Genomic DNA, 22,598 nt, shown 5'->3' with positions numbered 1-22,598 from the left:
ATGCATTTATGAGAATATTTGAGAAGGAAGATCTTATTGTTTTATAGAGATATAGTTTGAGAAGTGAAGATCTGAATAGTTTCCTGAATCTGAGTTAGAACCATACTAAACCTTGTTTGAAATTGGCTGTATTTAGTTGTTCGTATTTCGTTTAAGGTTAGAGATCAGTAATAAGAAGCATTAATATGTGAGAACAAGCATATGTATATGTTGTAATATTAACAATTATATATATATATATATATATATATATATATATATATATATATATATATATATATATATATATATATATAAGTAAATTGGAGTAGAAATGCAAAGTTGTGAAACATGTGAATGTGACCCTAGTTTAATCTCTTTTATTCCTTTATAAATGAAAGTTAAACATGTTCGAAAGTCTAAATTGACATTCCGACAGGTCGGCGACGCACTAATTACGGTAGAAGCCGTTTAGGCTTTATTTGCATTGGGTCGCGTGAGATTATCATTGACACAGTTCGAGACGTGGATTCCAGTTAGTTGGCATCCCTACAGGTAGGTGGTGCTATCCGAAATCTTTGAATCCCCCTTTATGTCTATGATATTTCATTGAGCATATTTATATGAATAACTTGTATTCATGCATTATAGGGAAATGACTATACAGTTAGTAATTGAATATTTGAGTTCATGTTAATGTTAAGAATCTATGGACAAAAGTATGTGAACCTAGAACCCTGTGAATGTATGAACTAGTAAAGGACTATGACCTTAGTAAACTTGGTGACATTATGACTCGAATAATTGACTAGCATTGAGATTGGAAATACTAAACTAGTATAAAAAGCTAGTTAGAGTAAAGTATGGTATTGTCATTTGGTAAATCCTCAAAGATGAGGATTGGATAATACTCACATTAGTCTTATGCTCGAGGAAGGTCGCTCCTCCTTTGGCGATGAGCTCCGAAGTTGTCATCAACTGGGTTGTAGCGGAATTCTCCCCAGTAGACGGTCCCGTCGGGTTGTAGCGGAATTCTCCCTGATTGTAGGGATTTGGTTGTGAGTTATAGTTAACCAAACGGTTAACTGAGATAATTGGGTAATGTTTATTAAAAGCATGCATGCATATTTATCAGTTATTATATATTGTTCCTTTCAGCTTGGTACAGGCATTGTAGTAGTTACATGTTATAGTTGATTACTATTTGTTTACTTTTCTTGCCTACATATGCCTGAATAGACCTAGTGGGTGAGTCGGCGAGGTCGGCGGCCGAACCTACTGAAAACTTTTAGTAGTTCTCATACCACTAACCATACAGGTTCCAGCGCGAGTGGTGTGGCCGAGGATCGTGGCAAGAGCCCAGCTGCCTAGCTAATGGACACCCGAGTTTTAGTGGTATACTATTTTGGGTTCATGTGATACATTTTGATGTACAGAGACTTGTAAAATGAATGTATAAAAGAGCATGTAACTAACTAAATGTTTCAGTTGTTCAGTTATGTATAGTTCAGTTTTCAAGTTTTATAATTACAGTGAATTTCATGTATAGCTAGCTTACTATCACTTGTGGTTGCTGCTTGCCCTCGTGCAAGCCCTATGTAATGAAATGTTATCATGGGATTTGTTTATTTTTTTATACGTGTACTCGTTATTGTTGAGCCTTGGGCGGACAGGGGAAGTTCTGTCCGTTCGGCGTCTGTGTATCGGCCCGGATCGACCAAATTGGCGATAGCTGGACGTGACAGATAATGTGGTATCAGAGCAAGTGATAAGTAAAAGTCTAGGATGACCTAAGGGACTTAGGATTGGAAACCTAGGGACTAGGAACGCGAGTGGCGTGAATCTAATGATAGCGAAAGCCAAGTAAATTGGGTTAGTTATTAGTAAGTCTCTAATGTTAATTAGGGGTTGATCCAAGTGTTATCTATACACAACTTAAGGAGTTATGTTGGTGGCCAACAATATAAAGCTAAGGGTTGAGTATAAATACGCTTGATTGCTTTCGCCTGCTTTGTTTTGTTTTACTAATGTGAATGTTCGTTTCAGGAGAAATGCCACTGCGGCGTGCGACGAGATCCACTCCGGCATCACCTTCTGGTGTGCCAGAGCAGTCTGGGTTTGATGAGGTTCAGGAGTTGCGTGCTCAGGTGAGCGCGTTAGTCGGGGCTATGCAGAGATAAGAGGAACACATAAAGAATTTACAGGATCTAATGTCGCGACAGACGACAACAGCAACATCTGGGAGTCAGGATGTACCTATACCTGAGGTGTCGGCGACAGTGACCCCTGTTCCACCGACTGTTCCTCCAGTGGTTTCTGGGCCCTCTAATTTTGATTTGACCGCATTAGAGGCTGAGCGCGCGCGATTTGTAAAGGTACTGAGGGCGTTTATGCGGTTTAATCCGCCTATGTTTGATAGAAAAGAGGCAGATCTGTGGATAGTGGAGACATGGCTTACAGCGATGGAAGCATTATTTGAGGATATCTATACCCTAGAAAGGGACAAGGTTCCTTTGGCAGCACACTGTTTTGAGAAGGATGCGCAGATTTGGTGGCAAAATGCTAAGAAGAATCGTGCTCCAAACCTATCACCGATTACCTGGGATGAATTCCGGGAGCTACTGTTTATGGAATATTTCCCTGATAGTGGTAAAAGAAAAATGAAAGAAGATTTTCGCAAGTTAAGACAAGGGAACCGTTCAGTGCGGGAATACGAACGAGAGTTTACACATTTGGTGAATTGTGTACCCGATATGATTCACAGTGATCGAGATCGAGCAGAGTGCTTTGAGCGGGGGTTGCGACCTGACATATTCAAGGTAATCAATGCTTTGAAGTTAAAAACTTTTGAGGAAGTCCTCGATCGAGCTCTTTGGGTTGAGCGCGGGAATGCGATTGCTCGTGATGAACGCAAATCGTTTGAAAGAGAACGAGAAAAGGAAAAAGGAAAGAAGAGGACCACTAGTGGTGCCGGCGGACAGTCGAGCTCTAAACGGCCCCCTCGGTATCCACGTTCTCAGTCGAGGTATCAGGGACCCCTGAGATGTGTGATTTGTGGCGGGAGTCATCGACTGACAGCCTGTACGCAGCGTGGGGGAAGATGTTACCGGTGTGGACAGCCAGGACACCTGAGTCGGGAGTGCTCGACTGGACCATCGTCTACCCAGTCCGCAGCTTCAGTTCAGTCACCTTTCAGACAGCGTGCGGGTCTCCCACCTGCTATGTTAGCTGGACGTTCTTTTGTGCCGCGCCAGTATGAGACACCTCGACCTGCACCGAGTAGCCGTGTGGACACACCTCGACCTGCACCGAGTGGTCGTGTATTTGCAGCCCAGGCAGAGGAGCCGGCCGTCGTTGATGACGTCGTGGCAGGTATAGTTTTAATTTATGGCACTAGATCTCGTGCATTATTTGATACAGGTGCATCACATTCATTCATCAGTAGCTCATTTGCTAAGATGCATGATATTGAGATTTCGGATAGTGCGGATGCCTGGTGGGTGTATGCCCCTGAGCACACATTTAGTGTCCACGAGGTGTGTGCGGCGTGTCCAGTACAGATTGATGATTGGATTATGCCTGCAGATTTGTTAGTGCTAAACCGTATGAAAGGCTTTGATGTGATCCTTCGGATGGATTGGCTTACAAAGTGCTATGCCACGATTGATTGTAAAAGTAAAGTAATTACTTTTCAGGAACCCGGGCAAAAAGAAATTGTGTATCGGGCGTGCAAGAGTTCGCTCTTTGCGTTAACAGTATCGACGTCGAGAGCGAGAAAGTTGATTAGTAGTGGATGTGCGGCTTATTTGGCAACAGTTGTGGAGACTCAGAAGGAACTTCCAGTACTTGGAGATATTCTAGTAGTTCGAGAGTTTCCTGACGTGTTTTCTGCGGAGTTACCGGGATTGCCACCGGATCGGAAAATTGAGTTCGTTATTGACTTGGTTCCCGAGACGGCGCCAATTTCGAAGGCTCTGTACAGAATGGCACCAGCTGAGTTGAGGGAGCTAAAAGCTCAGTTGCAGGATTTAATGGATAAAGGCTTTGTGAAGCCTAGTGTATCACCGTGGGGAGCTCCAGTTCTGTTTGTAAAGAAGAAAGACGGAACGCTTCGGCTTTGCGTTGACTATCGCGAGCTGAACAAAGTCACAATTAAGAATAAATATCCGTTGCCGCGAATTGATGACTTATTTGATCAGTTGCAAGGGTCACGGGTATACTCGAAGATTGATCTCCAATCAGGTTACCACCAATTGAAGATCAAACCAGAGAATGTGCACAAGACAGCGTTTCGCACTCGTCATGGTCACTACGAGTTCACAGTGATGCCGTTTGGGCTGACCAATGCCCCTGCAGCATTCATGGATCTAATGAACATGATCTTTAAGCTGCTGTTGGATCAGTGTGTCGTAGTATTTATTGACGACATCTTGATCTTTTCCCAAAGTAATGAGGAGTACGAGGAACACTTAAGAATGGTGATGCAAATACTGCGGGAGAAACAGTTGTATGCTAAATTGAAGAAATGTGATTTTTGGCTGCGGGAGGTTGCGTTTTTGGGGCATGTGATTTCTGAGGGTGGTGTAGCTGTTGACCCAAAGAAAGTAGAGGCGATTAAAGATTGGCCTCGCCCGACGACGGTTGCTGAGATCCGCAGTTTTCTTGGACTTGCGGGATATTATCGGCGGTTCGTGGAGGGGTTTGCAAAGATTACTACTCCACTAACGCGCCTTACACACAAAGGAGCTAAGTATATTTGGAGCGAAGAATGTGATCGTAGTTTTCAGGAGTTGAAAGAAAGGTTGACTTTGACTCCTATTCTTGCCTTGCCGAGTTCGGGGGAGAGTTTTGTGGTTTATAGTGATGCTTCCTACAGTGGACTTGGGTGTGTACTTATGTAGGGTGGTCGAGTTATCGCTTATGCGTCTCGCCAGTTGAAGAATTATGAAAAGAATTATCCTATTCACGATTTAGAGTTGGCGGTGGTGATCTTTGCATTGAAGTTGTGGAGACACTATCTTTATGACGAGCATTGTGAAATCTATACAGATCACAAAAGCCTGAAGTATTTATTCACCCAAAAAGAGCTAAATATGCGACAACGCCGGTGGTTAGAATTGTTGAAGGATTATGATGTTAATATTCTATACCACCCAGGAAAAGCGAATGTGGTTGCAGATGCACTGAGTAGGAAGTCAGTTGAGAACTTGGCTATGGAGATCACGCTCTAACCGTCGTTGCAGAATGAAATGCGGCGGTTTGATCTTGAGGTAGTAGCTCGAGATGTACCAGCTATTCTTGCCGCTCTTGTTGTTCAACCGACCTTATTGGAACAGATTAAAGAACGTCAATCTTCAGATCCGTATCTCCAAAAGGTACGGTGTGAAGTTAAGAGCGGACGTGGTGATGATTTTGCAGTAGGGTCAGATGGAGCACTTCGGTTTCGCAACCGGTTATGCATGCCTAAAGACGAGGAGATTCAGAAAGCTATATTACAGGAAGCTCATCAGTCACCTTATAGTGTACATCCAGGTGGCACTAAGATGTACAAAGATCTTAAAGTGCATTATTGGTGGCCTGGGATGAAGAAGGATATTGGACAGTTTGTGGCGCAGTGCCTGACATGCCAACAAGTGAAAGCTGAGCGTCGATTTCCTGCAGGAAAGTTGCAGAGCTTACCTATTCCTGTCTGGAAGTGGGAGAACATTGCGATGGATTTCATTGTTGGATTATCTTGCTCACAGACTGGACATGACACTATTTGGGTGATTGTTGATCGACTTACGAAATCGGCGCATTTCTTGCCGATTCATGCTACTTGGTCAGGGGACAAGTTAGCACAGGTGTACCTCGACGAGATTGTGAGATTACACGGAGTCCCGACGTCGATTGTATCAGATCGAGACCCGCGGTTTACATCTCACTTTTGGAGGAGTTTGCAGGATGCACTGGGCACACGGTTTGATTTTAGTATAGCTTTTCATCCTCAGACCGATTGACAGTCTGAGAGGATGATTCAGATTTTGGAGGATATGCTACGAGCGTGTGTACTTGACTTCAGGGGTAGTTGGCATGATTTCTTAGCGATGGCTCAGTTCGCTTATAATAACAGTTATCAAGAAAGTATCGCTATGGCACCGTTTGAAGCCCTTTACGGGAGGAAATGTTGATCCCCTATTCATTGGAGTGAAATAGGAGAAAGAATTGTTCTTGGTCCTGATGTGCTCCAGGAAGCGGAGGAAAAGGTACGCCTAGTCCGCCAGAGATTGTTGACGGCCCAGTCACGGCAACATAAGCACCGAAAGAACTTGGAGTTTGCGGTTGGCGATCGAGTATTCTTGAAGGTGTCGCCTATGCGCGGGATAAAGAGATTTGGTGTTTGAGGAAAGCTTAGTCCTCGATATATTGGACCCTACGAGATTTTGGAGCGGGTTGGAGCGGTAACTTATAAATTGGCTCTACTGCTGAAATTCGAGGGAATAAACAATGTATTTCACATTTCGAACCTTCGCAAATATGTGCATCATCCTGGACATGTTCTGGAATTCGAACCAGTAGATTTGCAAGAGAATATGACTTATGAAGAATATCCAGTATGCATCCTTGATCGAGAAGTGCGAGAATTGCGAAATCGCACTATTCCCTACGTGAAGGTGCAATGGAGCAATCACTTGAGACGAGAGGCCACTTGGAGTTGGAAGAAGCTATGCGCGAATCCTATCCCCATCTATTTGATCAGGAGGATTACGGTATGAATTTAAGTTTCGAGGACGAAACTATTTAAGGAGGGGAGATTGTAATATGTCGAAAATTTCGACTACAGGCTAATTGGGATCAAATTGATCACAATATTGTTAAAATAAAAATTAATTGCTTCCAAATTAATTTGATAGTTTGTAAAGGTGTATTAGTGTTATTTGGAAGTGATTAGACGTGTTTGAAGCAAACTAGACGCGAAATAGGGCTTCAAGCTACTGCTACCAAGCTATTGGTTAGTGCAGGGACTAAACTGCGAACCTGCAGGGACTGAACTATGAACCTGCAGGGACTGAACCGCGAACTTCTGGACTACACTGCAGTTTCAGCAGTTTGAAGGGTTAAGGTGCAGTTTTTTTGAGCTTATCACTTAGCCTCAAGTCACCTGATGATGCCCACGTATCCAGTCTCTCTACAGCATCTCTTTTATTTGTTATATTTTCTCCTCTTTATCTCTAAACCCTAGGAATAGAGTAGTGAGGAAAAGCTTGTGGAGCTGAGTTCTTCTTGCTGTTGGAGCTAAGAAGAAACCTGTAGAGCTGAAAAGGAGGTTGATGAAGCCGAAGGACACTTTTGTGAAGCTTCAAGTTCAGGTAAACTTAGTATTTAATTCCTGGTTGAGGAGTATTAGAGACTATGAAGATGAATTGTGAAGTACTATTGGCAGACTTGGGTTTTGGGTAGTTGATGCTGCCGAGTTGAAGAACTTAGCTGAACAAGCATCAAATTCGGGTAAGAAGCTTACTTCTCAGCTGAAATTAAATGTTACTACCATTGGATAGAGTCTAAGGAATTAAGTTGTGTTGGCATAATAGTGGCTGTGAGAGAAAGGCTTGGTGGAATTGAGGGTCCTTGTTGTTCCAAGCTGAGAAGAATTGGAATGAGCTACGAATTAGGTAAGTGAATACTTCTCCCCTGATTTGAGTAATAACATTTGTATTGACTACTCTACTAAGAATTATTAGTAGTGGGAATTGGTTATTCACTGCTGCAGGAATTATAAAAGAAAAAGAAAGTAAAATGCTGAAATTTCTGCTGTGAAGGAATTTCCTACTAGTTGGAGCTGCCGAATTGGAAAATTCAGCTAAGGAAATCTGAGATTTGAAGTATGTAACTTCAATTTCAACCAAGGGTAGTTATAGCTGCATAAAGGTTAATTCTAAAGCATGAAAATTGATGTTAATAAGTGGAGAGATCAGAGTGGTGGCTGTTGCCCTGCTGCAGATCTAGGCACCCGAATTTGAGAGAGGACTTGAGGAGTTGCAGCTTGGTAGAGTCCTGGGCGCCCACTTTGGGAAGGAGACTTTGTGGAGCTTCGAAATTAGGTAAGATTGACACTCCTCCCCTGAATGGTGTACACTACTTTAATGGAATGGTAAGCATTAAGATTGCTTACTTTAAATCTGCATAGATGTTGAGAAGAAAGGAGTAAAGTGCTAAAATTTCAGCATGAAACTGAATTTCAGCAAGTGTTGAATTTCAGCATTGAAAATTCTTATTATTAGAACTGAGATCAAACTAATTGAGGTAATACGAATGCAAAACTGCATTGGTTAGTTCCTAATTGGAACTCTATAATACTAATTATACTATACATGTATATATATGCATTTATAGAGAATAGTTGAGAAGGAAGATTTATGTAGCTTTATAAGAGAATAGTTGAGAAGGAAGATCTGAATAACTTATCCCTAAATCTTGAGTTAGAACCATACTAACCTTGTTTGAAAATTGGTATTAGTTGTTCGTAAGTTCTCATATTAAAGTAGAGAAGTAATAAGAAGCTTAATAGTGAGAACAAGTATATGTATATGTGTATATTAACATATATATATATATATATATATATATATATATATAATATATATATATATATATAAAAGCAAATTGGAGTAGAAAGCAAAAGTTGTGAAACATGTGAATGTGACCCTAGTTTAATCTCTTTTATTCCTTTATAAATGAAAGTTAAACATGTTCGGAAGTCTAAATTGACATTCCGACAGGTCGGCGACACACTAATTACGGTAGAAGCCGTTTAGGCTTTATTTGCGTTGGGTCGCGTGAGATCATCATTGACACAGTTCGAGACGTGGATTCCAGTTAGTTGGCATCCCTACAGGTGGGTGGTGCTATCCGAAGTCTTTGAATCCCCCTTTATATCTATGATATTTCATTGAGCATATTTATATGAATGACTTGTATTCATGCAGTATAGGGAAATGACTATACAGTTAGTAATTGAATATTTGAGTTCATGTTAATGTTAAGAATCTATGGACAAAAGTATGTGAACCTAGAACCCTGTGAATGTATGAACTAGTAAAGGACTATGACCTTAGTAAACTTGGTGACATTATGACTCGAAAAATTGACTAGCATTGAGATTAGAAATACTAAACTAGCATAAAAAGCTTGTTAGAGTAAAGTATGACATTGTCATTTGGTAAATCCTCAAAGATGAGGATTGGATCATACTCATATTAGTCTAATGCTCGAGGAATGTCGCTCCTCCTTGGGCGATGAGCTCCGGAGTTGTCATCAACTGGGTTATAGCGGAATTCTCCCCAGTAGACGGTCCCGTCGGGTTGTAGCGAAATTATTCCCGATAGTAGGGATTTGGTTGTGAGTTATAGTTAACCAAACGGTTAACTGAGATAATTGGGTAATGTTTATTAAAAGCATGCATGCATATTTATCAGTTATTATATATTGTTCCTTTTAGCTTGGTACAGGCATTGTAGTAGTTACATGTTATAGTTGGTTACTATTTGTTTACTTTTCTTGCCTATATATGCCTGAATAGACCTAGTGGGTGAGTCGGTGAGGTCGGCGGCCGAACCCCCTGGGAACTTTTAGTAGTTCTCATACCACTAACCATACAGGTTCCAGCGCGAGCGGTGTGGCCGAGGATCGTGGCAAGAGCCCAGCAGCCTAGTTAGTGGACACCTGAGTTCTAGTGGTATACCATTTTGGGTTCATGTGATACATTTTGATATACAAAGACTTGTAAATGAATATATAAAAGAGCATGTAACTAACTAAATGTTTCAGTTGTTCAGTTATGTATAGTTCAGTTTTCAAGTTTTAAAATTACAGTGAGTTTTATGTATAGCTAGCTTATTATCACTTGTGGTTGCTGCTTACCCTCGTGTAAGCCCTGTGTAATAAAATGTTATCTTGGGATTTGTTTATTTCTTTATACATGTACTCGTTATTGTTGAGCCTTGGGCAGACAGGGGAAGTTCTGTCCGTTCGGCGCCTGTGTACGGGCCCGGATCGACCAAATTGGCAATAGCAAGACGTGACAGTAGGTGAGGGGCATTTTGGTCAATTGCTGCATCGTAGACTTCACCCTTATCCCCACAGTGTATATATGTATAGAGAGGCAGAGAGGGAGTTTTTATTTGATGTTTCCTCTCTCTCTCTAGTTTTTGATCGTGGTGGAGGTGGTGTTCGTGGATCGAGCTCGGATCGACGTCGACGTTACGCCGGGGAGTCGTTCGAGCGTGTGCGCGTCGTGGTAGCACCGTTGGAGGCCAGGCGAGCGCGTGTTGTCCTCTCCTTCCGACTTCTCGCCGTCGTTGGATTAGCTTTACGAGGTGGGTTGAAGTTTACCGAAATCGTCGGATTTCCTCCTAAGCCTAAATGTTGTCATCATGTAAACTTCATATGTAGTATCATGTTAGTAGCCGATTTGCATTGTTTTAATGAAATCTGAATTAAAGCTTTAAATGCTAGATTTATTTTACATGATTGACTTAGAATTCACTTAGGAGAAAACTATTAGATTCTATACTGTCATTTTCTTAAAACTACCAGATTTAGCTTTAAGAGCTGTAGTTTGTTTATATCGTTGCAGTTTGTACGCGGTGGATACTCAGATTAGTGTAGGATAAATTTACGCTCGTGCTGGGATGCCGAGCCTATTTTACAGTTGTGTGTAGATTGTTTCGGACTGTCGGGTGCCGTTGCAGTTAACGGTGGACCCAGATTTCTGTATTTTGTATTAGATTGTGCCGAGGGCATGTGAGCTTTGGTTGTTAGATCAGTTAGATCCAGTTGCTTTGATTATAGCCTGTGAGAGCCTGATTGAGCTCGGCAGAGATACGCTTGCATACTCGATTGGGTAGCGCCCATGAGTGCCACTCCGGAGTCGGGCTTAGTGCTTTTGCATTGATGTCGTAGTTGTCCTGGTTGGACTTGCTCTCCACCAACAACCCAGCATGGTAGTGGTTGGTGTAGCTTCGGCAGGCGGGACGGGTGTGTTCACAGTCCCTAGTGAGTTTGGGTCATAGATTGCATCATGGTTACATCTACAGATAGCTAGTGTTGGTTAGCGATAGTCTAGTGGCATATAGTTGTAGAATTTTTCAAGCTTCCTTTTCTATCCTTGAGCATACTTTCTGTAGACTTAGTGGGTGAGCCGTTGAGGTCGGTAGTGATACCTACTGAGGACTACTTATTGCAGTAGTTCTCACACCCAGTTATTGATTTTTTTTTGCAGAGCCTTCTTCTGCGGCTGTTGCTTTTACTGATACTGATCCTGATCGTGGAAAGGGAGTCGCGAGCTAGATCCCTTCCAGTTTTGTTGCAGGGCTAGAGAAGTACCTCCAACAGATAGTTTTGGGGTTTTATGTGTAAGTTTTGAATAGCCCAAGGATCTATCTAGATTGTATCTATCACCTAGAGGGGGGTGAATAGGTGAAAGGCCAAAAATCACAAATCTCGATACAATAAAAATAAATGCGAAAAATAAAAANTCATGAGATATTTTCTGATTTTTCCGAAATCTTGAATTCTTTGATCTTTGTCAAATCGCTTCGATTCTTCAAGACTCCGACTCACTTCACGAAACTTGCCAATACAAAATCCTTAACATTATGTATATATGATGTTGTCTGGGTACTCGCTGGAGCGAGTGATGTAGTAGACCTTTTGTATATACTTGAACCCTTTGAGGTTTATTTATATATTTATGGATTTTTCTTGCAATTAGCCCTCTAAAAAAATTTTATTTTAAAAATAGCCCCAGCAAATTTAAATTTGCAAAAATAGCATTGAACTTGCCACGTAGGCGCCACATCAGCGCTACGTGGATGTGTTGGGGTGTTAAGTTGAACACAGTGAACCATTCACCGTGTTTAAACACGGTGAATGGTTTACCGTTTCCATACTTATCTTTTTTATAATACGTATATTTTTCATTTTTCTTTTCTTTCTCCAGACATGGTGAACTATTCACAGTGTTTAGACACAGTGAATGGTTCACCGTGTTTAACTTAACTAACTGGTCTAGCCCGGCCCGCATGGCGCTGATGTGGCGCCTACGTGGCAGGGTTATGGCCATTTTTGCAAATTTAAATTTATTTGGGCTATTTTTAAAATATATTTTTTTCAGGGGGCTAATTGCAAAAAAAACCATATATTTATGCTTTCAGTTTAGCAGCTCATTATCTTGTGGTTGTAACTTGATTTATTTATAGGTGCAGCTATCGCTTCGTATATAGGAAAAATTCTTATGTATACGGGTCTGTTGGCGTGCCCGGGAAAACGTGTAATTCAGGGCGTGACAGCAGGTCCTGTACTAGTATATTATAATTTATTATTCAAATAATGTAATATTTGCATAAATAATGTGAATGTTGAATGTTTTATACAAGTATTTCGCAATGAAGGAAATATATTACACTATGCTTATTGTATTTAGTTTTATTTTATTTTGTGAGAACATATATATAATTTTGACTTATATATCCTTTGCGAAAAAATTAATACACATTAAAAGAGAGGTAATTTGGTCATTTTTTTTTAAAAAAATTGAATTTAAAAAATTTTAAAAAATAGACTAGATTTGCAAAAACACAAAATTAGTGAAACTTTTATACAAAAGGCCTTATTTCTCATTTAGTTTAGTTCCGTTCGTAAATAGTCTAAAACATCGAAACGTCCGACGCTCTCGCTGCAGAAAATACCCTGGAGTATATTAATCTTAAAAATTAATAAAATAATTAGTGGTGCTAATTAGTAATTATTATTATCTTTAAATTAATGATTTTAATATGAAATAAGGCTTTTTTTGCATTTAGCTCTTGACAAAGTTTTATTTTAAAAATAGCCCTATCAAAATTTAATTTGCAAAAATGATCCTGGGCTTGCCACGCAGGCGCCACGTCAGCGCCACGCGGATAGAGTCGGGGCCAGTGTGTTAAGTTGAATACGGTGAACCATTCACCGTGTTCAAATACGGTGAATGGTTCACCGTGTTTCATATTTGTATTCCTTTTTTTCCTTTTTCAAAAATCCAAATCCGAACCCGAAAATCAAATTAAAATCCAAACCCGACGGATTTTAAAAATTCATACCCATATCCATATCCGACCAAAAACTCGAAACCCGAATCTGAACCTAGCGGGTTTTAAAATTCTATACCGTTGAATAAAGATCTAAGTAATAAAAATTATTAAATATTTTATATATTGTATAAATAAATAAAAATAAATTATGTATATATATAATTTTTTCGGGTTTCGGTTCGAATAATATTTCGGATATCCATACCCATTGACATTCCTACTCCCTATTTCTCTTTTCAATATTTATATTACAAAAAATACGCACTAGCTCTAATCACGGTGAACCATTACTGTGTTTAGACATGGTGAATGGTTCACCGTGTTTAACTTAACTACCGTCCCCAGCCTCGCCCGCGTGACGCTGACGTGGCGCTTGCGTGGCAGGGACAGGACCATTTTTGTAGATATAAATTTGCTGAATTTATTTTTAAAAATAATTTTTTTCAGGGTCCATGCAAAAAAAAAGCCCAAGTTAAAAAAAAAAAAAAAACAATAAGCCAAATAAAAATGTTTTATAGGAATCGAATAAATGACAAGGAAGCAACAAGTATTTGGATTCATATTTCTAATTCGATTTTGAAAATACTAAAAATTCAACCGAGCCCACCGACGCTCACCCTAGAGAAGTATTCGAATCCCGCCGTCTTTTCTTCCGACACGCTCGTTCATCTCTTCCTCATCTCCTTCGTTCTCCTTCTCCCCTCTTCTTGTTGCTTTAGCTTCGTGCGAAACCCTAGGGTGCGAATCGCGAGGTCCTCTAATGGCGAGGCGCGAGCTCTCGAACACGCTCAGGAACCTCAAGGTGAGGCTCCGATTCCCCGGCCACAACGCGTCGTTCCCAATCTCTCTCTCTCTCTCTCTCTCTCTCTCTCTCTCTCTCTCGATCTCTGTTTCCCCTCTCGTTTAGGTTTCGTGTTTTGGTGTTTCCAGTTTATGCAGAGGGCCGCAGCAGTTCAAAAGTTGGAGAAACCGAAGGAAGAGGAGGAGGAGGAGGTGGATGAGGAGGAGGAGAGGGTTAAGAAGGATGCGTTCTCCGGCGCTTTCTCTCGCCCAGTTAGAAAGTGGTACGATCTCTTCTAATTCCTTTTAGTAATTTTGATCGTATTCAACGTAGTATATCCCTCTGTTTTTTTCCGCAGAATCAGTGAATGGGCTAATTACTTCTGTGCGTAATAGTGCCTGTTACAATGTGGGAATTGCTGTTGGGATGCCAAATTATTTGTTGAGAGGGTTTTAATCTCCATTTGAGATTTAAGATAGACAAAATGAAAAGATGATGGAAGCATCAGTAGGGAAAGGCTCCAAATTTCAAGTTCTGGGCAAAGGATAAGGGGGGAAATACCTAATGGGGCCTGTTTAGGCTGGTTAGGGGATTTCTACAGAATTGCAGTTTGGGTAGCATTCAGGAAAGAAGCACTAACAACTTTTCTTATTAAATATACCCCAAACAGCTTCTTGCTACAACGGTAGTAGAAATCTCAAATTGGAGCTTTTGCTTTTGGTACTCAGAAGCTCATTTCAGTGTCTCACCACAAAAAAAGCGCAAAATATTTTTATATGCTAAACGCTCGGCTCATTATATTTATGAGTAGAGAAGCTATTTTAAAGATAGTGCCGTAGTTTGTATAACCGAAGACATGGTTGTGGAGAGGTTGTCTTGCTAAAAAATGGAAGCATTAGGCGCAGAATATATAAGATTTAATTAGGTTGTCACAATCACAAAGAGAGATGAATATTAAATGGGAGGCGAAAAAGTAGATGTCTAGAATAGGCGTGTTCGCTAGTGCATACTCATTTTCCTATGCTTGGCATTTAAGGCTCTGATTGGGATTGCGGGGAGATTGCGTTATCTGCGGTGAAAAAAATATGAAGGAAAATAATCTTGTTTTTCATACGGAATATAATGTGGCGTATATCCCAGTAAGTTGGTTACGATATATTCTTTGCGGTACTATTGAAAAATGGAGCAACATATCTCTATATGCTTTCGCCCCAATTCCGTTTTGTTTGACAGCGTTAGATGAGCCTCAATGCCAAATGGCCCTTAGTGTTTTGCGAGTACTAATGGCTTAGTTTTAGAGCAAAGCTAACTAAGAATTTAAGTGCCTATCGGCACGGGTTGTATCTACCGTGCCCAAGGATTTAAGTGCCGTGGCACGGGGTCGTGCCGGAAACTTGCCGGCACGGTATGGCATGGTGTGTACCGAGCCGTGCCGATGCGTGCCGGTCAAAAAAATTCTTGTGTGCCGACACATAATAGTATAAAATATTTATTTTCTTTAGCAACAAAATATTCTAACTACATATTATGTCTTTTTATCACATCTTTTGAAATTTATTGAAGAAATTACTTACTAATTTAAAGAATAAAGGGTTTTGAGCTGTGCCATCGGCACGGGGCTTGTATCGTGCCGGTAACTTGTTGGCATGGTACGACACGGTGGATATGGCCCGTGCCGACGGGCACTTAAAACCTTGACCGTGCCATATCGTGCCAACAAAATATCGGCACGATACAGGCCCTGTGCCGATAGCACAGCTCAAAACTCTATATTCTTTAAATTAGTAAGTAATTTTCTCAATAAAGTTCAAAAGATTTGGTAAAGATACATAATAAACCATTAGAATATTTTGTTGCTAAAGAAAATAAATATTTTATGCCATTATGTGTCGGCACACATGTATTTTTTGTGACCGGCAGGTATCGGCACGTCCCGGTACGCATCGTATCATACTCTGCCGGCGAGTCTTCGGACCAATCCCGTGCCACAGCACTTAAATCCGTGAAGCTAACCTTTCTTTCTTTTATAACATAGAAAAAATGGATTTATGTGTACTTGATATGCAAGTATTCTGCGAGTATTGGAATTCTTTGGGTGTCTTGAGTCTCTTGACAAAGGTGATACTCTATCTGGTTCAATTTTTGTTCTATATCCTGATAAGCATATTATCTTATTTTCTATAATCTTCAAAGTTGACTAAGCTACAAAATACTATCACTCTATAGCAGACCGAACTTACAGATCTGTATGAATGAAATCTGAACCCCACATGCTTCTCTCTTTTTTTTTTTTTGGTAATTCTTTGAAGGAATCGAATCATTTTTAGAAGCTCTTAAGAAATGAATCATTTTTAGGAGCTCTTAAGAAATTGGATCATTTTCAGAAGCTCTTACACCTTGAATTCTTTTGTCATTCTGTGGGCAATTCCGCTATTCCCTCTTTTAGTAGATTAGTCTAGTTTACAGATTCTATGAGAGAGATGATTTATTCAATATGATGTGGTGGTCTTTCTTCTTCCAAATTATACTGTTCAGATTGTTATGTATGCTTTTCATTTTGAGAGGAAGTAATTTTAACGTGATAAGAAGTAATTTTCTTACCAACCAACCATTGTACATCATATAACACCCTTCGTCAAAGTTGAGACTTTGAGGGATTCACTTAGTTACCATTATGGTGTTTCAGCATTGTAATAATGGAAGGGGATCCTCAACCAGGAGCATTAAAAGGTCGGATGTCATTTCAGAGTTTTAATCCTTCTATCGAAGTGAGTGTGAGGATTATTTGTTAAGAAGATATTATCAGATATTCTCTTCTTCCCAAAGATGTTTTCTTCCTCACATACGTTTAGTTTTATAGAAATTAAATGAAGAGGCAGCAACCATCCGTCAGACGCAAACATCTTCCTCAAGTGCTTATCATCGAAATGGTGGAAATTCCGACAGGTTTGTTCTTTTTCAGTAATTAAAAAAACATGTAGCTCTTGCAATTAAATTCTCTCTTCTTTATGTTAGTTTAGTAATTAAACCTAGGAAGTTCTTGTCTTATGTTATTTATTGGCATCAATATCAGAAAATGAGTGGACATCTCCTGCGACGATCACCCTTTTTTAAATTTGCTTCCACAGGAGTGTTCTATCACTAAAGGCATGAATAGAAAATAAATGAGTCCTGTACTTTTGGGCTTTATTTGTTGAGATGTTTTTATAAATGCCTAAGAGTGGTTCATTCCACTTGTTAATATTGTTCATCTATACCACCAATACATGTTTGGAAATTTTCTATATTTTCTGCTTTTGCTAATGACCTACAAATGAAAAAAAATTTGGAGCAATTCGAAAATATTGAAACCCCTTATTGACTTAGCCTTGATCACAAACAAAGTAAATTTAATGTTTGAAAATTTCTTTTTATTTGAACTGATTTGTTCTTTTTGTGGTTCTGGTAACTTAAGGCTTTTGTGCTTTATGTAAAATGTCTGTATGGGTAAACACAATATTATCTCATGTATGGAATGATAAATATTTGATAAGCAATGAACTATGGTTATCTGATACAAAACTAGATGAGCTTTGTTGAATCTTGTGGATATTCCATAATGAGTGGACTTGCATGACTTAGCATCTGAATACCTTAAGATGCCACAAATGCCCTCAGAGGATTTTAGAAAATCATTGATTGATGCAGTTGTCTTTTTCCGCTGTTCAACTCAATTACAAAATAATCTAGAGTGTTCTTAAATTCTTAGAGTCATGGCAGCAAGGCTTTATGTACAGGTTTTGAAAACTTTGGCCTCAAGAAATCTCTTCTAGCCACTCTAAAACTATCTAAAACAAAAAACATATAATCACTAAAGGTATAATGAAGATAAAATCACTTGAGGTATGCTAATCGCATACCTAACAAGTTCGAAAGTTAGACCTAATCAAGACTTCCAATTGATTGGATTAATTAGGGTTCACGTATAATATGGTTATTTACCTATAAATGATTATGCTACTGTTACAGATCAATGATCTATGTTACTGTTGTTATTAGGGTGTAAGTGATGCTAAAATTCAGTATGTAGTCCAGGTTTTGGTTCCTTGCCTCATTGGGAATAGTCTTCTCTACCGCTGCCATAAATTAGTACAAATTATGAGAAGTTCAAAACCAGAGTCTATAAACTAGCCAAGAAGTCCCTATCAAGTGTGGGGATCTGATTTTGAGTGCTCTAATTCTTTTTGCCCCTTTTCTTGATGTATTAGCCTGGACCAATATATGACATATATCCAACATTTCAAAACTTGTGATGTAATAAATCTCTTATGCGATTCCACAATTGATTATAGCTTGAGTGCTTTTAGTTCATTATTTTCAAGAGGAACAATTTTTCATTTCTTTAGCGGCAGTGTTTCTTATCTAATACTTTTCTTTCTTTTTTTTTTTTTTTTTTTTTTTTGTTTGCTTTTATTTGGTAATGCAGAATAGATGGTGTTTCTACAATAGGATCAAGAGACTCAAATGCATCTAGCCCAGAAGATGCCTCTGAAATGGATCTAAAAAGAAAGCAGCCTGAAACTGAGATGGAAACAGTGTCTCCTAATAAGCTGCTTAAGAGTGACAGTTCTGATTTCGATGGGCAGTCGTCGTCCAAAAGTAGTAAAAAAGGATCTCATAAGACGCAGAAGCGCGAGAGGTTTGATTGGAATGTTCTCAGACCGCCAAAACCTGCTAATAAAAGTTAGGTTCGATTACGTTGTTGTACTTTCATATTTATGTAGTTCTTCAGTCACATTTGGAAGTTCTTTTTCATGATATTAATTGATCTTACATAATTTGTGGACTTTTTTGTTACTTGATCCATAAATAGTTTATCAAGCTTTCTAGTGTTGCGCTCTAGTTCTTTGACATAATTTATTCTCTATGTAGCTACTTTTCTTTCTCTATTTTATGTGTTTTCAAGAGGACTATATCTGTGACCTTAATATAGCTAGGATTTGTGTGTTATTTTTGAGCGGCAACTACTGTTGCTGTTTTCCATGGATAATCAATCAAGGGGTGCTTTTCCTTCTTTCCATTTTTTTTTTTGTGGCAATTGCTTATATACCTCTGGAAAAGTTTCTGACTTTTTGATTTACCTTTTTTAAAAGACTAATATTGAAAATATTTTTTTTTACGTTCCAATTTATTTCAAATATATCTCAAGAGTTAAATTATATTATATAAATTATTAGCAATAACTGTTATCCCAATAAAATTACTATTTTGTTGATGGGTATATTTTAAAAGACTAATATTGAAAATATTTTTTTTTACGTTCCAATTTATTTCAAATATATCTCAAGAGTTAAATTATATTATATAAATTATTAGCAATAACTGTTATCCCAATAAAATTACTATTTTGTCCTTTCAAATATACCCTTCTACCATTAAACTTTTTTTATTGGGATAATTTCATACAGGTTTTCGTAAACATGGTGAATAACAGATATATTTTTGTAAAGTTCAACTTTCATAAATTATTCTCGCAAAAATTCTAATGTATGCAGATATGTTCCTGCCGTTAATATCTATTAGAAAAATTTAGTTAACCACAGTTAAAATATTTAATCATGGTCAGTTAAAAAGGTAAAATGATATTTTTACCCTTCTTTCTCTTTCCTTTCCTCTTCTTCTACCTCTTCCTCTTCCTCTCCTGCTTCTTCTTCTTCCTCTTCTTCGTATCCTTATTTTCCTTTTTTTCTCCTCTTTTTTCTTCGTCGTTGTCATCCATGATCCGATCGTCGTCCCCGTCGTGGTGCCCGCGTGGGTTGTCGTCACGGGCTCCTCCGACAGCATCGGCCGCGCCTTCGCCTTCCGGCTCTTCCTAGTTCTCGTTGGCCGCAACCCCGACAAGTTCCGCAAGGTCGTTGTTGCCGTTGCTGCCGCCGCCGCCGTCTGCTCCCACAGCCTGAAGAGGAAGAGGGCAAGGACAAAATTGTAATTTCACAACTCTACTGTTAAAAAATTAACAGTTCTCTAACGAATACTAACCAAAGGGATATATCTGCATACATTAGAACTTTTGCAGGAATAACTTATGAAAGTTGAACTTTGCAGAGATATATTTGATATTCACCATGTTTGCGGGGATCTGTATAAAATTAACCTTTTTTATTTGCCCTTAAGTTTACCTGTAAGTTAGGGGCACAAAAAGTATTTTGATTTTTTATCTTTTCAAATATGCCTTTTTATCATCACCAATATTTCTTATTCACCCTTAAGTTAAAGGTAAAAGAGGTATTTTAATTTTTTTTAATTTTGATAGATATTTAACTTGTGTTTAATTCAAGTTAACTTAATGGGTGTTAACTGCAGGGATATTTTAAAATAACGGAAGAACATATGAGGGGTATAATAGAAAGAAAACAAAATTGTATGGGTAAATGAAATATTTTTGAAGTTTTGAAGACTATATAAGCAATTATCCCTTTTTTTTGATAAAAAGTTATGGAGACCAATCTACTGTAGGCCATTCTGAAATAGGCCTATTTAGATTGACAAACTTTTTTTATTTGGTTTCTAATTGAATTAGTTCATCAATTAAGTTAGTAGTTTTGTTATAAAATCATTGGATTCACTAGCTTGATTGTCAATTATTAACAAAATCCACACTTTCGTGGCTAAAAAACATTTAATGAGACGATGGAACCAATGATTAATTTGATTAAAATTTAAAAATTTAATTAACTGAAATAACTCGTAAAAACAAACGAAAGCTGAGGAAAATAAAAAAAAGCTAAGGGGTTTGGGATACATTTTTGCCTTTTTGTCCCTTTATTCTATGGCTTTTGTCACGCCCCGCGCCCCGAGCCCGCTACCAATTTGGTCCGGTTCGGGCGCGGCGAACGGACGCCGAACGGACAGAGTCACCCCTGTCCGCCTAAGGCTCAAGCGACGAGATTGTGTACAACAAGTGCTCAGGAAAATAACTTGATTACATACACAATCAACAACAATAGCGAGAGCACAACCAGTGCTAACTAACCAAAGAGCAAGCATAACAAGTAATAAACAAGTGAATAAAAGAGAGATACTAATCTATTACATCCATTCAACTTAATACATTTGATTACATTTAACTTCCAAAATACAACATAACTTAAAGTTTACAATTTTCCAAAACATCTCACACCTATACATCATCTACTCTCAAGTATGTACAAGGTAGCTCTAATGCAAAGGGTAAGAAAGCTACTACTACAACCTCTAGGGTGCTAAGCCCTTACCGCGATCAACTACCGGTCCGCTCATGTGTGTACCTGTACCCCAAAACCACACGGGGTGAGAACTATATAAATATAGTTCCCAGTGGGTTCGGCCGCCGACTCCGCCGATCTTCCCACTAGGTCTAAGCAGGCATAGAGAAATAATGCAAATAGATAGATAGTTGTGCTGAATTGAAAGCATTTATAATAAACAGTTAGGAGTACAAAATGAACGTCTAACTATGCCTCAATCTGCAATAATGCATGCATAAACTTTAATCATAGTAAATAACTACAATTCTACTATATGATGCTTCAACAATAATGAAATGCCGTACTTACTTAATCACAAAGGTGAGGATCCGCTCACTTACCCAACTCACAATCTATCTTACCGTTGAGGATCCGCTCACTCGCCCGACTCACAATCTATCATACCGGGGAGGATCCGCTCACTCGCCCGACTCACAATCTATCATACCGGAGAGGATCCGCTCACTCGCCCGACTCACTATCTAAACACTTCGGGGAGGATCCGCTCACTCGCCCGACTCACACAAATGCCACAACCCAATCTGAATCTCACAGGTGAGGATCAGCTCACTCACCTGACTCACATGGGGAGGATCAGCTCACTCGCCCAAGACTGTCTGCGGGGCCCAAAAAGGCTAACCCCTCGGGATCCAAAAAGGCTATCCCTATCGTGTGACAACTCCGGAGTACACTGCTTGTGTGGAGCGACCACTCCAAGCTTCGAACAGACATATGAGTATGATCATATCCCCCATCATTGAGGATACCCTACACTCTAGACAACCACACTTGGGAACTAGTTCACTTCTAAGTTCAACATGCAATGAGAGTTTTCATCTACACTCTAAGTTCATCAATGCCACTCGTTCTTGTATTCAATGTTGACTAGATGCCACTCGTTATCATCTAAGTGTTCTTTATACACTCTTAGCACTAACTCCCTAGGTTATCATTTTCCTAGGTTCATATCCACATAAGCATATTCCTTCCTTATCAACTATCTTTTCATTATAGGGTCTCAAGTCACTTGACACTATATTAAGCATACTAGATTCAAGTATTAGACAAATTAACTCTACATTATTCTACTAGCATGCAAGAACATGTAACAATTACATTTAGCACCCTACAATGCAACATTACAATATGTAATTGATCGACAATAGAACTCAGACATAAAGAGCAGTTCGACTGCTTCGGGATGGCACTCCCCCACCTTTAGGTGATGCCACGAGCCCACGATTCCGATTTCGCGATTTTAGGAAGCTTTCGCCGCGAGCTGCGGCAATCTGTACCTCAACAAGCCTTTTCTTCAATATCTTTGCACCCGCTCGACAAATTGACGAACCGTCTTCGCCGACGCGTTCAGAGACCTAGCAATTAGGTTTGCGACCCATCAAATTAGATCAAAACCCTAGATTTCCCAAAACCCCATTTTGGAGCCCTAGGTTTCAACTAGGTAAA

The 22,598-nt window shown here is 39.3% G+C and overlaps 3 protein-coding genes across 8 annotated transcripts; all 3 read left to right on the top strand.

Moving 5' to 3' along the window:
* Positions 352-9,907, top strand: LOC109719935. Of its 6 annotated transcripts, XM_020246788.1 has the most exons (10): positions 352-534; positions 1,298-1,374; positions 2,026-6,728; positions 7,202-7,328; positions 7,403-7,467; positions 7,551-7,631; positions 7,779-7,841; positions 7,960-8,060; positions 8,739-8,854; positions 9,618-9,907. In XM_020246788.1, the coding sequence occupies exon 3, from the start codon at positions 2,190-2,192 to the stop codon at positions 4,878-4,880; it is 2,691 nt and encodes an 896-aa protein (XP_020102377.1). In that variant the 5' UTR covers positions 352-534; positions 1,298-1,374; positions 2,026-2,189; the 3' UTR covers positions 4,881-6,728; positions 7,202-7,328; positions 7,403-7,467; positions 7,551-7,631; positions 7,779-7,841; positions 7,960-8,060; positions 8,739-8,854; positions 9,618-9,907. The 6 variants fall into 6 exon arrangements, 5 of the variants coding, with proteins under 5 accessions (XP_020102377.1, XP_020102376.1, XP_020102375.1 ...); XM_020246787.1 differs by having other exon boundaries at positions 7,779-8,060; XM_020246786.1 differs by lacking the exons at positions 7,779-7,841; positions 7,960-8,060; positions 8,739-8,854; positions 9,618-9,907 and adding an exon at positions 7,730-7,746.
* LOC109720150 lies at positions 5,229-6,362 on the top strand. Its single transcript, XM_020247042.1, has 3 exons — positions 5,229-5,511; positions 5,641-5,840; positions 6,210-6,362. The coding sequence occupies exons 1-3, from the start codon at positions 5,229-5,231 to the stop codon at positions 6,360-6,362; spliced, it is 636 nt and encodes a 211-aa protein (XP_020102631.1).
* On the top strand, positions 13,703-18,768 carry LOC109719924. Its single transcript, XM_020246772.1, has 5 exons — positions 13,703-13,890; positions 14,019-14,152; positions 16,556-16,637; positions 16,730-16,815; positions 18,335-18,768. The coding sequence occupies exons 1-5, from the start codon at positions 13,849-13,851 to the stop codon at positions 18,594-18,596; spliced, it is 606 nt and encodes a 201-aa protein (XP_020102361.1). The 5' UTR covers positions 13,703-13,848; the 3' UTR covers positions 18,597-18,768.

The sequence above is a fragment of the Ananas comosus genome, linkage group 14 (assembly GCF_001540865.1).
Source record: "Ananas comosus cultivar F153 linkage group 14, ASM154086v1, whole genome shotgun sequence".
Classification (NCBI taxonomy): Eukaryota; Viridiplantae; Streptophyta; class Magnoliopsida; order Poales; family Bromeliaceae; genus Ananas; species Ananas comosus.
Note: the sequence above shows the minus strand (reverse complement) of the source record. Positions and strands in the feature narration are given on the sequence as shown.

What these genes read in the sequence shown, in the direction of transcription:
- LOC109719935 (XM_020246788.1), top strand. Translation starts at nt 2,190, where the DNA reads ATGTCGCGACAGACGACAACAGCAACATCTGGGAGTCAGGATGTACCT.
- LOC109719924 (XM_020246772.1), top strand. Translation starts at nt 13,849, where the DNA reads ATGGCGAGGCGCGAGCTCTCGAACACGCTCAGGAACCTCAAG. An exon ending in GTTTTAATCCTTCTATCGAA is followed by an intron (nt 16,638 to 16,729) that starts GTGAGTGTGAGG and finishes TTAGTTTTATAG; the next exon opens with AAATTAAATGAAGAGGCAGC. An exon ending in AATGGTGGAAATTCCGACAG is followed by an intron (nt 16,816 to 18,334) that starts GTTTGTTCTTTT and finishes TTGGTAATGCAG; the next exon opens with AATAGATGGTGTTTCTACAA.
- LOC109720150 (XM_020247042.1), top strand. Translation starts at nt 5,229, where the DNA reads ATGCGGCGGTTTGATCTTGAGGTAGTAGCTCGAGATGTACCAGCTATT. An exon ending in ACCTTATAGTGTACATCCAG is followed by an intron (nt 5,512 to 5,640) that starts GTGGCACTAAGA and finishes GATTTCCTGCAG; the next exon opens with GAAAGTTGCAGAGCTTACCT. An exon ending in AGGTGTACCTCGACGAGATT is followed by an intron (nt 5,841 to 6,209) that starts GTGAGATTACAC and finishes GATGTGCTCCAG; the next exon opens with GAAGCGGAGGAAAAGGTACG.